The sequence below is a fragment of the Cebidichthys violaceus genome, unplaced genomic scaffold (assembly GCF_023349555.1).
Source record: "Cebidichthys violaceus isolate CVI_PGR_0920_01 unplaced genomic scaffold, fCebVio1.0.p SCAF_24, whole genome shotgun sequence".
Lineage (NCBI taxonomy): Eukaryota > Metazoa > Chordata > Actinopteri > Perciformes > Stichaeidae > Cebidichthys > Cebidichthys violaceus.
This window is the reverse complement of record NW_027176417.1, coordinates 5,392,091-5,409,701: the sequence shown is the minus strand read 5'-3', so window position 1 is coordinate 5,409,701 and position 17,611 is coordinate 5,392,091. Positions and strand designations below refer to the sequence as shown.

Sequence of the window (17,611 nt, the reverse complement as noted above, 5' to 3'; positions counted from 1 at the left end):
AGCGGCGGACCGACTGTGTGTGTGTGTGTGTGTGTGTGTGTGTGTGTGTGTGTGTGTACGCGTGCAGATGAGCCAACTTCCTATGGTGGATTGGAGTTAAGTGCTGCTATTAGACTTAGGCCTCCAGTCGGGCTTCATTGTCTGGGCGAGGGACCCGATTATGCCAACAGAAACACACACACACACACACACACACACACACACACACACACACACGTGTGCAGGAACACACATGCATATATATGAACATTAGTGCACATTAGGGCCACTTTTTAAAAGTTTTCAACATGTGCAAAGGCTTATCTGCAGCCTTTTATGTTGCACACACACACACACACACACACACACACACACACACACACACACCTTCCATCTCTCCCCCTCACTAAACTTATATGACGGATACACTCGGTGGTGTCTCTCCTGCTCCCTCTGTTTGCTCTCTTCGCCTTCCTGGCGGCCGTAATCTTCCTCCTTTAAGGCATAACAGTAGTTGGGCTGTCGCTGAGACTGAACTGGGTTGCATACGTTTTTGTTTTTTTTAACTGCAGGCGTGCCCCGTAATTCATCCCGCGAAGCTGTGCGCTCTCCTAAAGCTGCAGAGGTGAACTTGTTTCTATAAAAAAGTGAATATGAAACTGAAATTTGAATACAAAAGAACGGATTTGACACTTTTACCATAATCTGGAATAAAACTGGTGTTTACATTTTTATTTTTTTTGGACTTAATTCATAGTATCAGAAGACAAAGTGAATGGAAAGTAAAACCACAGTCAGGTGGTGTGTGTTGGGGGGATGGGGGGGGGTGCGCTTCAGCTTCGAGGTCTAGATGTGAGCATCTCTCGCCGCCCACGTCGGAAAACCAGAAAGAAAAGTTCAGCTTCTGAGAAAACGTTTTTCACCAGTAGAGAAGAGTATGGTGTTTGTTTGTTCCTCTTGTACACCTACGTTCTGTAGCCTCTCTTCACCACCGTGTTGATCCACTGACTCTACTGCAACCAACATGAGCGATTAGAAACGCTTGATATGAAAACGTTTTAGTCAAAGTCGTCACTGACAGACATGATGAACCACAGTGGCAAAGTCCATGCACTTTTCCCGGAAGATGATTTACCACCAAAGAAGAAAGAACATTCGCTTTGATGATTGTTCTATTAAAAAAAAGTGTAAAGTTTACTGTGAGGAAAAAGGAAAACATTTTTTATTTCTTCTTAATAATTACAAGTTTAACCAAATAATATACAAAAACAAAAAGGGTATAAATACAGATTTATTTTGCTCGACTTTAAAGTCACTACATTTATAGTGGTTTTCAAGCACTAGCATAGTCGAGAATTTCAAAATTGACAATACTTTTATTGTATTTTAGTATTACATTAAGAAGTTTTGCATTTATGAACTCGTATATTATGATGCATTAACTTTAACTACCAAGCGGTACATGAGGCTTAAAACAGGCAAGAGGCAACTGGGTACAAGCGTTACGATGACATGCTGTATATTTCAGTCCTTTATAATCTAGAACAGTTGTCACAGGGTGGCACACATCTCCCTCAGCATTTCCTCTCTGCCCCCCCCCCCCTTCAGTGCTGTTTGATTGCTTAAGCCTGGCCGTCAGACAGACAGACAATGCGTCCATGAAGAATAGCCCCGCTTCCTTCCTGTCTTCCTGTGCTGCGTTCTGCCTTGGTGAGCAGGGTGAATGGGCCGCTCTGCCCCACAGCCGCCGTGAGCCGCGGGGGCCACGCCGGCTAAAACCAACAAAGGGGGCCGTTCTGGGGCCTCCCCCCCCCCCCCCCCTCCTCCTGCTACTCTCTCCTGCCAAATCAGTGGGACTGCCGGGGCGGGTGAACGATCTCTCCATGTATCTTGTTTGTGTCCTTTCCTGCACTAATTCTCACCTTTTTATTTTGTCAGTTTATTAGTCGAATAAATCTGAGCACGCATTCTATTTCAAGTAGATTATAAAAGCTATTCCTGATTTAAGATCAGTCCAAGGAGCCCTTTCTTTCATTTGGATGTAAAGTTACACTTCTCCTGAAAGACATGCACAGGATGTTGCCAATAAACTGTCTGAGGTCCAAAACAAGCGCAGAGGAACTGAAATGACCCGAGGAAGTCCTACGAAAGCTCTTACGGACTTCCCAAAACCGTTTTTTGCCACTGAGCATCTGGCCCGCTGCTGTGAGGCAGACTTTAAAAAAAAAAAACGCTGCTCCGAAGAAAACGTCTTTTTGAAAATATACCGCATGTTCTAAAAGCTAATTTTTCTTAAACACAACCATCTGATTTGCCCCCCCCCCCAACCAACCCCAACAAGACAACCATCTCCCTATGGGAATACCAAGTAGGAGCAGGTAGCTGAGAGGAGCGTTGGGGAGCCAAAATGACCCCCTGACTATTGAAAACAGGATGAATGCATGCCGGGCTGAATACGGGGGTAAACTGTTAGGTCTTTGTCATTCAAAGTGATGCTTTTAACCCTTTGCAGTCCCTTTTCCTAACAACCCCCCCCACACCCGCCCCTTCCCTCTTCATTCACAGGCTGAGACAATGGAGGGAGAGAGGAGGCCTGCGACTGGAGCGATACAAAAATAAAACATGAGAACAACTCATTCCACCCGTTATGTTTCCACGTCCTCCTCCAACGACGCTGCAAAAATAGTGAAAGTTGATAATTATGTAAAGAACCCCCCCCCATCAGTCAGTCAAAGGCTGGGGATGAATAACAAACAAGTGAGTGCAGGTCGGGCCTCGGCGCGTCAATCACGGCTCTGAATGCATACCGTGCCGCAAACACGTCCGTATGCTGTCAACAAGTGTCAGGGGCTTATGTTTCAGGGTTATGTTTCGCCTGCAGGGACATTCAACACCAAGGAATTTCTGAACAAACCTTTGATAAAAAAAAAAAAAAAGAGAGAGAGAGAGAGAGAAAAAAAAAAAAGGGCCTCATATCTGCAGGGAACCGAGGAACGTGTATGAAATCAACTAGAAGCCAGAGTGTGATAGCAGGCTTACGTGAATGCATATTTGCAAAAAGAAGAGATAAAGCTAATTTGAATCATTAACAAAAGAGTTTTGTTGTTTTGGAGCGCATGCCAGCGGATGAGCACATTCCTGTACACATGGCTTTACCGGAGCCAGATGGTTTCTCTTAAAGAGGGCCCAAGGTGAGCAGCGCCGTGTCCTCGCTTGATCTCCGTGAACACCGCGGGCTTGATGATAGCTCTACGCGAGATGTTCGTGCAGAGGTTCAATTAAAAACAAAGTCGAAAAACTGTGCTTACGTCTGGCTTAAACCATCTGAAAAAAAGAAGAAGTGTGGAGACACAACCGGCACCGACACACACGTTCAGATGGTGTAAGAACACACCACCGCGTGGGTAAGACTTGAAGAACACGTTTCTAAGAGAACACAAGACAATGAGGAAAGAAAAACTCCGTCAGACTTCAAGGTTGTTTAATTTCAAACGTTAATATATTTGTTTTCTAATTCATAGTGAACTATTCATCCAGCTTTGACACTCCTACAGGTCACCTCACAAACCTGCAGCGACGACAGATTTAAGAGGCGACACATGAACAATGCTTTCTCAAAATAAATATTTTTCATTATAAAATAATAAACCTTCAAATAAATATATATTTTTTTTAACTTTACACTAAGCAATGTTGGAATTAGAAAATAAATTTCTCATATATGGTCACTGTACAATTTACAAGTAGAAGGGATACGATTTTTCCTTTGTAAATGACATTAAATGATTGATATACATTCCAGTGAATGTACAGACATCGTGTGAATGAAGTCGACTGATTCATATAAATGTGAATTTATCAAGGTGCCTCTGGTATGGCAGAAAACTTTTCACAGTTGAAGTATTATTATATGTACAAAAATAAAACATCTGTCAAACTCATTTTCTAATGTACATACCCTTTGCATTGACTACTTTACATACAGTTAGTAATAGGAGTCTGTTCTTAGCATATAAGTTGTATTAAATGTTAAAAAAAAAGGCTATCCATTTGGACTCTCATAGCAACAACACAACATCTGGGCACTTGAGTGAAGAAATTACTTTTCAGGACAAACCAGTATTGAATGTGTCTTCATACCTTTTATCACGTGAAGCGCTTATTTTGGTTTACCTTTCAACTGAGACTCATAACGCTAGGGCGAGTGACTGCACCTCCTCTTGCAGTCATGTTTCTGTCAACCAAGCCTTGAAAAGTTGACAACTGAAGGCAAACTGTGACCGTGACTCTGCCCAGATCTGTCAGGTGTGAGGATCTACGTGGAAAACACAAAAACTCAAGCATCATTAGCTCTCTAATCAAACCCTTCAACTACACAACTACAGGGCCGTCTAGCAGTTCAGTCAACATGAAGTCTTCCCGTCCTTCTGCGTTTCAACACACGGCGCCGCCTCGTCTACGTCGGCTCGCCAACATCCTCACAGTGGATCAGGTCCGTGCTCTAGCACCGGCAGCCGGGTCGTGTGACTCGGTCATAGCAGCTCTGGCACACGGCGACGCATCCTTTAGCCGGGAGGTAGCACAGGAGACAGGGGAAGAGCAGGGCGAGGAGCGACACGGTGGTCCAGCGGACGCAGCAGTGCGACTGCGTGCACGAGAAGGGCTTGTCGGCGCACGTGTCCTCGTCGTCGCTGGAGCAGTGGTAGAAGAGCCCCTTGACGCAGCAGACGCAGGTGCCGTACTCCACCGCTCTCTGCACCGAGCACACGCACCGGCGGCCGCACGTCCAGCAGGAGGGGAGCACCCGAGGGCGACTGCACTCTGGGCAGCAGCATCGACCGCAGTCCTCGCACTTGCGGGTGTGTATGCCTGGATTTTTACAGCCTGCGCTGCCGTGGGTGGCCGACACGGCCCTGGTCTCGTGGTTCAGGGGCTTCAGCTCTTCTGAATTTAGCTCTGTGCGTTTCGGCTGGGTTCTGATTATCTGGTTGCTACCGGCCGGGCTGCTGAGGAGCCTCTCGCCTGAAGAAGTGCTCCCCACGCTGGTCCTGACGCTGCTCTGGGAGTCCTCTGCCCTGGAGGAGATGGAAGTGTTTGTGTTTCCATATTGAGTCAAAGAATTCAGGTTACGGAGATTATTAGGCCCCTCTTCCGGAGTCTCGTGCTGCCCGCTGGTCCTTGAAACCGGTGACGAAACCAAGTCACTCTTCTGTTGCCGATGCGGAGCGGCCGGAGACCGTTGGGCGACTGTGGGTCCTTCTGTGTACTCATTACTACTCCCGCTTATCCTGATCTGATCCAGAGATAGCACCACTGGAGTATGGGCCAGCTGCCTGTTGGTCAAACCGGGATCCGGCGGACCGTCTAAGTTTAGCGTAAGCCGTGGTTGCGGTCGCCCTTCGTCATGCGGCGTGACCGGCGAGCCGGCCGATGGCGGCGACCGCCCGTGGCGTCCTCCTCCCCCGTCGCTGTCGTTCTGACTTGTGGAATCCATCTCGGGACTGAAGGGTCACTCTGGCTGGCATGGGACACATCTGAAGTCCTGCAACAGAAACAGACAGTTTATATCCGTCCGTGGCAAACCATGCAAATGATGGCATGCAAATCATAACCGATATCCGTACGAGCACAACTATGAAAATAAGGCCTAACGCACACATGACCGTGTCGAGGAGAGAGACGGAAGAGTTTGATTATATGGTTGATGTCAGAGCGGGTTTATGGAACCACAGCTACGTCTGTGGATTCTATCAAAAAAGCGGATTCAAGTTGCAGATGCAGGCGTCATGATTACTAACGGATTGCTGAATGTAGATGCTTCCCTGCCAGTGCTTTGAGCAAACTTCCTGTTTCCCCACACCCACGACACAACAGTGACCGACCTAACCGAGAAAAGGAACTGATGATGACCGTACATCATCAGTACGCAGTTCATCAGGGAACTGCTGCAGCTTAAGACGTCAAACATGAACTACGACGTCCGCGGTTCGTGTCCGGCTGGGTTCCTTTGTCGCATCTCTGTGATCGCTCCACCGTCTGCAACAAAAGGCTTAAAATGCCACAAAATACTTCCTAAATAAGTAGACAGAAAATTGACCTGTTAACTATTTAGATCATTGAATAACTACGAAAAAAAATTCACTTGTTAAACTAGAATGAATTTAAAACTTGATATCTTTAGGTTTGGCTGTAGGTCAACGGAATGTGTCATTTTGGAAAAGAGCGACAATGATTAGTCGATTCATTGATCAAACAGACAGAAAGTTGATCTGAAAGTTTTGATAATCGAATAATCGTTTTGGTAGCTTTTAAAGCAACAGTGTGACACATTCGCTGGATTTTCAATTGAGAGATTTTGATGCTTTTCTTTGTCACACATGACGGTGAATTGATCAACGGTCCAACGGTGTAATTGCAAAGTGTCAAATGTGCGTTTACAATTTCCTACATTTCTGCTCAGAGGTTGTGTATGTGGATGATCAAAGGGTACTTTACTGAAGACTGCTATGGGCCAAGCAGTAAGCATCCGTTATAATGTCACCCCTTCGTTGTATGGGGAGAGTAAGTATTAGACAAATGCAGAGTGACAGGTCAATATGCTAACATATTCAAATGCACAGTCTTGTTTTCACCAACACATCACACCGATGTAAAGAAACTGACAGTGGTGGCCTTAATTCTCCTTCCTTGTGGTAATTAGCTTTCAAATGGCATCTTCTACCCCCCCCCCCCCCTTTCAATGACAATACAGGGCTTTTGTTTGTTGCATGACAAACGGCCTGCAGCAACCTTCCCCATTCTAACGCGTTTTACATTGGGACACTCTTCAAAAGAAGATGAGTGACAAGATAAAAACAAAAAAAAAACGTTGGTGGGTGGGTGGGTGGGGGGGAGAGAGTCCATGTAAAGTGGGAGTGATGCCTTCAAGGGTGGCGGTGGTGGGAGTGAAGCGCTGCTCTCTGTGAGCACACATGAGGGTTCTTTAGGATTTATGAGCCCTTTTGCTCCAAATGAAGGGCCGGCAGGCACACTCAAATTTGAACCTGTTAGTGGGTGGGACGTGGGGCCCCCTCATCCACTTACAGGGGCCCTGTGTGCGAGCCTTGTTGGCCACAGTGGGTGGGTGATGCGGGGGGTGTGGGGGGGGGGGGGGGGGCGGAAGTAAAGTGGCGCAAACTGGTGGCATCTGCTCTTGAAAATGACAGGTTAGAAATATGAAACGTTACGCTTTTTTAAAAGACAAAAACAGACCGATGATCATCAGTGCGTTGGGTTAAATTTAGAAACCCAGTGAGTCACACTGATTCTGATGCACGTCTGATAAGGCAGACACTGTGTGCAGCGGATTCATATCGCAAGAACAGCACATGCTGTTTGCATGGGAGGGAAGAACAGGGCTGCATGAATGCACATATGAGCAAACACATGTGCACATATGAGCAAACACATGTGCACACGACTATTTCCTAGTAAAGCTAACACCAGCAGCCAGATGAGATAAGACATTAAACTCAGCCTCGGGAGAGCCACGAGCTAATTTAAGATGCATGAAAACCGGAGTTTTAATTAAAAACCCCACCAGCGCTTTCCGTTAAAGGCAAAACATTAGGCCACATGTAACGTTAACGCACATAGTAATAAAAACTATGTCAAAAACTTTTTTTTAGCCTGTTAATGACAACTTCAGTGGAGACATGCGTATTGTTTCAGCTTGTGTAAAAAGAAAAGGAAGAACTTACCGTGCTTTCGACACTTTAGCCCCCGTTTAGGTGATATAAATCCAATTTGCGGGAGAGTTTATTCCACACATGAACAACTCAAGTCCAGAGAGCCGTCGGTTAAATCCATTCAGACAGTTTCCAGCCGGGGCGCATTTTCATGAAAGGCAGCGCTAAGACGTAAATCCCATGTTTGACGCAGGAGCACGAGGCGTTAAAACAGGCGAACAACTTCAAACAATCACCGCCGGAGTGTAAACTTCGCTTCACTCCACTTTTTCCTGCAGAAGAAGAAGAAGGAGGAGGGAAAAAAAGAGAGAAAGAAGCGACAAAATTCGGTGTACTTTATCCGCAAGGCTCTGAGGGTTTGCGAGTACTTTTTTTTTTCTCGTGTGTGAATGTTTTTTTTTTTTTTTTTTTTTTGCTCTTTCCGGAGAGGAGGTCGGGATTTGGGCTGTAAATGGCGTCAAGCTGAAGGGGGAACAGAGCGCTTGTTGTTGCAGCGGATATCTTGCATCCGGTGCTCAGCCATTGGCTGCGCGAGAGCGGCCATTCACACCCAGTCTTATCAATTATGCCGCAGGGGCCGAACAGTGCTGCTCAACGGCTGTGGCAATACGAGGGCTGCCCTCCTCCAGTCCACCGGTTCTTATCGATGGTGACCCATTGATGAAGCGACTTTTGAAATGACATTTAGGCCTATATAGAGTATTAAGTACTATACAACAATAAAAGTACTGATACAAGAATACTGTGAGTTTTCTAAGAAAGAAATCTACTATAGTAGGGAGTAATAAGTACAAAGTTGAGGTACTTTAACTTTACTTTAGTACTTCCATGTTATGCTATGTTAGACTTATATTCCACTACATTTCAGAGAAAAGTATTGTACTTACATAATACTTCATATGCAAAATATACTAATATAAAATATGTAGTTTATATATATATATATATATATATATATATATATATATATAGATAGCAAACTATTTAACACTATGAAGTACTTACAAGTGCTTCTCCATTAAAATGCTTAATTAAAGTTAATCTGTAACAATAATAATCCAATAATATAATATATTGTAGATAACTTTGAAAGGGATCATATTGCATAATTATACTACTGTACTTTTAAGATGCAGTGCATCCTTTCCCAAAACGTCACTCAGCAATGTGATGGAGTACAAAGTACTGTTAAATTGTACTCAAGTACATTGTAACAATAAATGTATTATATATTACATTTTCCAACACTATAATCACAGCGTTTAGTTGGAATTAGAGAATCACATTTTTATTTTGCCCGTATATGACAAAAGTAAACTGTTTCAAAAGTACTTTGAACCAGATAAAAACGAGTACTTTAAGAGCGGTCCTCTCAGAGTAGTACTCCACAGTAGTACTTTCCATACGCATATTGACTCACAGGGCAGGATGTTAATCTTACTGGACATCTCTGGACACTTTGCTCATTTTCAACCATTTGAGGCTCTTTGCCAGGCTGCTGCAATGTTAAAAACAATCTATGGCAACTGATGCAGCTAATTAGCAAGCCATTATATTAGAGTTTATGCTCAGCTGTTGGGAATAATAGTGTAGCAGCACCCCCTTGTGGATTCCCTCTGGTACTGCAGAGTGCAATGAATAGAGGCTGGATTTACCGCTTCAGAATCGAGTCAAAGTAACACATCAAATCTGTTTAAAATGTCCTCGACAATCACATGGAGAGTTTTCAAACACTCCTTAATGGAGACTGATGGTCTGAGCGTCTGTTCTTCTGCTAACAAGCAGTGACGCACATGGATGTGCATGCATAAACATTGAGAATGTGAAACCTTAACATGTTGAGAATCCGAAAGGTGAAGAACAAACTACAGTGTACTCTGTGTGTGTCTGTGTGTGTGTGTGTGTGTGTGTGTGAGACTTGACTTTTCAACAGAGCACACACCTTAAAAGTCAGGCTTCAAATTAGCCAGCTATGAAGCACAGCTGTGAAATAGACCTTTTCTAAGGAAATAACAAAAAGACCAATTAGCCTGTGTTCAGTCAGTCCGACGCAGGGACAAAAAGAGCAGGACGTCAGTGGAAACAATGGAGCTGAGACATCTCTCTTCACCCGTCCCTCTGCTTTAGTAATAGAGTGTCTGATGAAATCCAGACGGAGTAATTATGAAGTTGTGAGTCACTTTAATAAACTCTTGGCTAATTAACTTGGATCCTGGTCAGGAAGCTTTCAAGACTTCCCTCCTTTGAACAATGTATCTTCCTTTGTTTCCCCCGTGTCGCTGGCTGCTGTTGGTTTACCTTTAAAGCTTTTTTGTTTTTTGATCACAGTATGCAAATAAAATATAATGAAAATGTTGCATGGTTGCAGATTGAACATGCAACGGGAAAGCCGCGTTAAAGTCACGGAACAGTGAAGAAACGGACTGAAATAATTATATTTAGGCAGAAATGTTACCCGCGTTTGAGGCTGAAACAATTCTGATGCCCTCCCCTCTTACTTTCGACACATCTTCTTAAAATGTAATTGACATTTTTAGCAAAAATATCAGCGTATGATCAGATGGCTAAATGATGACATTTGTTGCACCTTCATCTAAAGCATTCAGCGGTAGCACATGAGAAGTTGTGGCGTGAGAACTCCCTGAACAGAAGACGAGAATAAAGCGCATTATCTGCAAGAGGACGCGGCGTTCCGCTTTTATTTCACACCAACACCCTGCTGATTAATGTGAAAGTGGGCTTGTGTTTCACAGAGTAACTTACGTCACAATCTGTCGTCTCAGGGCCCAGCATGCATTTCTACTAAGCGCTGTGTTCCCTTAAGGTGGATGTCCCAGACTAAGACTCTATATTTGCTGTACTCCAGCCCCACCAAAGTTATAAATACTCCATGACCATTAAATTAACACACCTTTAGCATTTGTTTTCACTAGATAAATGCAGGAAAGGGTGCTTACTGTACTCCAGCAAAGAAAAAGTGAAGATTAACGTATTTGTAGCGCCCATTAAATTAATAGCTTGCTGACAGAGAATTACATTATGTCACCTATCTCGTCCCCAGAAGATTTGTTGTTCCACCTTGACAATAAAAACCCACTTAATTGAATTTAGCTCGGATGCCTGTGTTCATCCGTCACGTAGACTCGCCCGCTGACTCAACCATGATAAATGTTCATTTTCTGTGGCGCCAGCGAGGGTCTGAAAATTGAGCGTTTAATGACGGCTGCGATTACAACGATTCCAAAAACTTTTTTTTATTTTTTGGTCCCTCGCCACAAGCCATGCCCTTTTCTTCTCTTCTCCCAGAACACCTGAACAGTGAACCTCACTCCCGCTGAGCCGGGCAGAACGTCGGGCTCATGGGACAAAAAAAAAAGAAGAGAAAATTGAAATGAAACCTAAAACCCCTACTGCTGCGGGAGATGAACTGTGTCAAGCAGACACTGCAAACTGTTTGAAATAGCTTTGTAAAAGGACAGAGTCTCAAAGTCCATCGTCCCACACACACACACACACACACACACACACACACACACACACACACACACACACACACACACACACACACACACACACACACACACGCTGAGACGGAGCTCAAGCTGCTGTATTGCTGGGGTATGATCCTGCAGCCTGATGAGTGGACCGTTACAGCTGCCAGGTGTCACACTGTTCTACTACTGCCATTCAGAACTGTGTCCAATACAGTACAGGCGCAACAAAAAAGTACTTCAGTTATCTGCTATGCGTACCTTCGTGGATGGACGAGTCTGTTTCTGGCAGACATTTTAATATTTCTGTTTTTTAAACAATAATGTTGTAAAATGGCGTTTATATATGCACTTAAAGGGGACCAATCAGGCTCTTACTTACTGAAAAAGTGTTTTTCACGACATATCCCCTTTAATATTTGCATACATGTTACTCATGCTAAAAGACTGAGGCCAAAGCCAACATGCCCCATGTAAAAACTCAGCCTCCTCACCAGCTGATGATCCTCACAATTGACATGGAGAGCGCAAACATCCCCAAAAGGAAAGAGCCTTTTTTAATGTAACTTGTGATACTTGAACAATCCGAGCGGTCGTGAGATTATTAACAGGATAGGAAAACAGAGAAAAAGGAGATGTTTGCTACAAATGACTTTACTTCTTTTGCTTTAAACACGAGGTTTCTGGTTCGACTGGGGCCTTAGTAGAAGATGTGTTTGTCTACTGATTGGCTGGTAGAGCTATAGTTCAAAATAAGAGCTGACTGGAGGATCTTAGGAAGACCATTGCCCACGGACACAGAACAATATCTGACGGGCTCAGATCATATTGTAGCTGACTCTGGGGCAATGACCTCAATAACACCTCTTGGTTTTTGTCATCACTTCACATGACAGAACTAAAATCAGCAGAAATGGATCTTCAGACATGTGCTATTAAATTTATCGAACAAACGCCTCTTGTAACTTTGAGCACATAATCAATAAAGCTCCCACTGCTGCACACAGGCATCACTCCTCATATCCAATATTACACCCGTCTGTATTTCACTCTGTGTGCCAATGGCGTGACCCTACGGAGTTCACAGCTTTGAATAACAACTCTGTTGTTGACTTCTCTGCTCCCTCTCCTTTCCATTACAATGCAGAGAATACATGCAGGCACACAAAAGGCAATGCCGAGGCGTCTCAGTGGATGCTGGTAGCGTGCTCGGTCGGGGCAGGACTGGAGAGGAGGGAAAGGGAATCACAGAATAGCTGCTGTTGGCGCTACGAGTCGTGATGTGGGTGCTGAGTGGGGCTCGGCTAGCCACGCTTTTGTCCGGGTTGGGTGAGAACCTGGCTATCGACTTGGCTGGGCAGCACACAAATGTCCGCCGTGACAAGTGATTTAGTACGGCGCATTTTATGCTGGGAATTAGAAATAAAAAAAAGGTCCTTCGATGTGTGCAAAGGATTTCATTTGGCTTCAGTACATTCCAATATTGTCTCAGTATTGATTTCTAACAAACCGACTTTATTCGTCTGCTGGAAAATCAAAAGTCAAGTCTATTAACTATATTAAATGACTTCTACCCCATAAAACCCCGTCCTCATGGTTAGTGAGAGTATGGAAGTGATTGGGGATGTGGGACACTTTCAATCCAGGCTCCAGAGAGAGCTTTGATGGAACTTTTTTTGGATACCTTTAAAAAGTTGCTCTGATGTGCTTAGAGGACAGAAACAAGAAATGATATACAAACATGATTTTCTACTTTCACCGAGTTAAATATTTGAACCAATATCAGTCCCAATCACAATTAGCAAATATCCATCTATCCATTTGTTTACATAATGCCACTGGTGTTTTATGGAAAAACACAAATATTGAGTTACTTTCTGAATCCTAAATGCTCGGAGGAATCACCAGTATGTCAATGATTAGCAATACCATTGATTTCCATGTATTTCATCAAACACCGCAGTGTTACATAACACAGCAGAATGCATTACCCTCTACAGTGAAAACTACAATACGAGCAATGTAGCAGAATATCAATCTGGAGACGGAGCTGAAAGACGTTCTCCAGCTCTCCCAAAAGTCAGCAAAAAAACAAAACACAGCCCGATAAAACCCATCGATTGTCTGCTCACCCTGAGCTCTGCACTGCTCACCACTCACTTCTTGGACTCTGGACACTCGAGTGGATTGAGGCTCCTCTTGAGCTCATTAGCAGATGTGGACGAGAAGTTAGCTCAAGTTCTTTTACTGAAATCTGTTCTCTATTTTACAATATCATCCTTTAGGAAAAGCTCGAGTACATAAATACGTATTCCAAATTGAAAAGAGGCTTCCGCGCTCTAAGACACGTCACAGATTAGCATTAGCTGGGAGGGTGTGCCTGTGTGTGCCAGCGTGCTGTCAGCGAGAATAGAGACGCTTATTCACCGCTCGCGTGGGGTTATCGGCTTTTCACGAATATGAAATATGTATATTGGTGCTTGACTGTCAGGGGTTTATGTTGCCAACACTATTGTGTTCAACGGCAGGAAAAGAAGCTTTGCTCTTAAAATTGCACAAAAGGCATATTGCCTTCAACACGCCACATTATTGCTACGGAAAATGTCGATGTTTGGCGGGTATAATGTTTACCGTTGGTCACCATCTTAGATTAGCATTTTAGCATGCTAGCATGAGCTAATTAGCACTACACACAAAGCCGCTCGCGTGGCTAAAACCGACCAGTGGGAAGCACCAATTAGCAGTAGCCGTGTGTTTTTGGACCTTCAGTGTGATTTCATTGTTAATGACACAGAGCTATTGTGTTATTAACACAGAGCTATTGTGTTAATGACACAGAGCTATTGTGTTATTAACACAGAGCTGTTGTGTCATTAACACAGACGTGTGTCTGTTGCTGGCTAACTCACGGCTAACGTTTGGGGAGAGAAAAAACTGGACCGGATGACCGGTCCGGAGGTCAAATCTGCAGCAATGACGCGAGAGGAAAAAAACGCTTTACTTCCTGTCTGAACACGCCTCGATAAAACAAGCTTGATGATGTCATCATATCATTATGGGATGTGTAGGATCACAAGCAGCAGAGGCTGTCTCCGCCTCTGCTGCTTTGACCTGAATGTGTTTGAGACAGCCAGTGTTGTCCTACTTCTCTGTTACATGATTTCCTCGCAGTGCTTTCTGTGCCAGCTCACTATGATATAAAAAAATGTTCCCCAGCTTTGCTAAAAACATATTTTCAGAACCAATTTGCCGTGGGACACCGGGCTCCCGGCGACCACCTCCCAGGGGCAAAAGGTTGCCCTCTTACGGTATAATTCTGTTTTAGAAACAGCAGCAGCTGAAACCCTATCCTCAGGCAAACTGTTACAACCGTGATGTTTTAATAATTGCACATGATGAAGAAGTACAGTTGAATAAACTGAAACTACAGGGGGAAAAAAAAGGTGAAATCTCATCGTCATGGCAACCTTTTTGGCAGGATGAGCCTCGCTACGGCACATTTTCTTCGCTCTCCGGGGAGTTGGGTAAACTGTGAGTGTAATAATGTGATAATGCATCTGACAAATACGGGAGGTGTGATGCGATGGTGTGCTTTGTAGGTTTCCCCACGGCTGCCCTGATAGTGATGTGTTTCTCTAATTTCCTGATCTTTTTACACGGGGAGGAAGGCGCCGTCACTCTGCACACTGAGATCAGCTTTACATTCACTATCTGCGCCGTGTGGACTTTCAGACACACTCTCTATTTGTTGCACCCAAACTCCAGAGAGGAAGCAGATACTTCACTAAAACGGCGAAGAGTAAATGGAGTAAATGGATGTTACTCTCTGGATCCATTAGGGCAGCGTTTTTTCAAAGTGCGACACTGTGCTCACCCCCAAACACGGACAATATCTCTATATGAATAAATAGAGGAGAGAGTCCGTTTATGGAATATCAAAAACATGTTGATGGGCCTCAGTACTGCCAAAAAATATAAAAAAGGGAATGTTAATGGGATTGTAATTATCATTATTTAGTTTGATTTGTTGGATAATTATGCTCTTAGTATTGGATCCACATATTCCATCATTTTGGGGCTTTGGGGGATGTAATCAGGGTGTGCTGTGTTTCCATGGAGTCAGATGAAGCTGTGGGCTTCTACTTGAGCCCTGTCATCTTATATTCTACACTTGGCATTTTACTTGGCATCTAAGAATGTGCGCATCGTGCCTGTGTGTTCGCTACGAGTCTGAGAATGAGTGCGATTTTTGATGCAAACTGCAGCTGACGCCCTCTTCCTCCCCCTCAGAATTTAAAAACCATCACATGTGGGTTTATGCTTCTTAAATAAAGAACTAATTAACTAGCTGTCTGGCTGCCGCAACACTTGGCATAAAGCAATTAGCAGGATTCAAAATGGCCGTCAAGAGGCTTGGCTGAAGCTACCCAGTGGGCATGAGCCTGCAGTGGGATGAAGCAATTTTGTAAAAAAAGTACTTTCTGCTGTAGTGAAATTGCCGCTTTAATGTTCTTAGGAGACTGTATTGCAGAGTAGACGTGCAAACGGACGCACATGCCGCCAAACCCATGTGCACTCTCAAACGCACAGCAATTTCTACCACATCATCTCTGTGCAGTGCCGCACACCTTTCATCCTCCCTCTCCTCGGAGTCAGTGGGAGCAAAATTTGATTTCCGCCTCATAACTCTCTCCATAATGCGATATCGCCGGCACTAAATTGCCAAGATAACCTTTATCAGAGTAGAGGTGAAAGCCCAGAATCGTTGAGTGGTTATTCCTCTGCCAGGCAAGAAAAACAAGTGTGGGGGGGGTGGGGTGGATAATAGATATTTTCCCTCGGGCAGAGCCACGGACACCTCGACGGCGGCGCTGAGCCGTTTGGATCAACGCTCGGAGGGAAAAGAAATGTCTGGAGGAAGTGGAGACGCACGGACGAGGAATCAGAATAATCCCTCCACCAGGTGCTGCTCGCAGAACTGCATCCTTTCGCCGTCATTCGTCAAGTCTGAGTGTATGTGTGTGTGTGTGTATATAATGCACGGGCTGAGAATTATGCTCTTCAAATACATGTTTGTTTACTCAACCTTAGACAAAGTTTCAAAGAGCCGGGCCTCTAGTGGCTCACTGTGCCGGTCTGGGTACATCTCTGAATATGCCCAAACCAAAGATAGAAGCTTTCTCTTTGCTTTCCTCCATCTGAGGCATTATTCAAGGGCTTCTATATGTTGTTGTGTTTTTAATCTTTTAATAAAATAAAATGTAAGAATTAATACTGATGATACTGACGATGAGAAGATCGGTTCTGTCATGTCTGTACGCTAAATGTGAAGCTAACTTGGCGCAAAGACCGTAAACAATGGGAATAGCAGCTATGCTAGCGTCTGATGCTGATGTTTAACAGGTATGATGTTGACCATGTTCACCAACTTAGCATCGTATTTTAGAATGCTAACATTAGCGCTGAACACAAAGCAGAATATGCAGCTTATAGGACTGCCTTTGGACAGAAAACAAAAAAGTTAACTGGTATTGTTGCAAAACTGCTGTGTTGTGTGATTAAATGAATCCAACCCACAATTGTCTAACTCCCTCCGTCTGGACACCAATAAGGTGTCATAAAACACACTTCATTCAAACTCTCACACGTCATACAATGTTGGCGAAAACAAACAAAAATCAAACTCACCACGCTGTCTGCCTGCGTAGCAGCGAGGTGCAGACGATCATGATCCTCCTGGTGAAGATAACAATCACATATCAGTCACACAGTCTCCAGAATGAAAGAAACCACATGAAGCAGGATTTTATCCGTAATCATGCCTCTTTAGATTGTTGGAATGACATTCACCTCAGTAAATTCTCAGAATTCTTCCAGCACTGACAATAGGTAACCGTAATTGACTATGCTATGACTCTAATTCAGTTACCGTGGGTTCAATGTATAACCGAGGCAGACTCTACCCCCAATGCTGCAATCTATGGAGAATAAATGCATAAGTAGCCAAAAGCATCTTGACAAAGCCAACAATTGCTGGTTTGAAATCCATAAAGGAACACTAAAACTGCTCATAAAACCACATGCAGAGCGCCTCTATTGTAAGCAGTATTGTAATCCGGGTAACAGCCTGGGCGGCCGAGTGAGTCACCTAGTTATCACCTGCTGCGGACGAGGCGCCGTTCTCACACCACCTTCTCGTTAACACCCTTTTTTAAGATGGTCCGGGACTTTTGTGTCATTAACACCACAGCGGTTACACCACCATCACATGCAGGTGCTCCGATTACCCATGAGCACACTCCAAGTGTACTGCTGTGACGCTGGTTAGAAGTTCTGAAGTTTTCCATACCTTTAAAGCTATACTTATTTGTTTGACTTTGCTGAGCGCGTATCAAATGGAGCATTCCTTACGTC

The 17,611-nt window shown here is 44.2% G+C and overlaps 2 protein-coding genes across 2 annotated transcripts in view; both read right to left on the bottom strand.

The window, feature by feature from the left end:
- Nucleotides 1–17,611, bottom strand: part of LOC137878928 (gamma-aminobutyric acid receptor subunit alpha-5-like) — a 152,679-nt gene that overhangs the window by 86,099 nt on the left and 48,969 nt on the right. Inside the window, exon 2 of the mRNA XM_068719445.1 lies at nt 16,886–16,933. The gene's annotated coding sequence lies outside the window, so the exon portion shown is untranslated. The remainder of the gene's footprint in view (nt 1–16,885; nt 16,934–17,611) is intronic.
- On the bottom strand, nt 3,444–8,359 carry spry2 (sprouty RTK signaling antagonist 2). Its single transcript, XM_068719743.1, has 2 exons — nt 7,719–8,359; nt 3,444–5,521 (listed from the first exon to the last, which is right to left on the bottom strand). Exon 2 carries the CDS (start codon nt 5,471–5,473, stop codon nt 4,481–4,483), a length of 993 nt encoding a protein of 330 aa, XP_068575844.1. The 5' UTR covers nt 5,474–5,521; nt 7,719–8,359; the 3' UTR covers nt 3,444–4,480.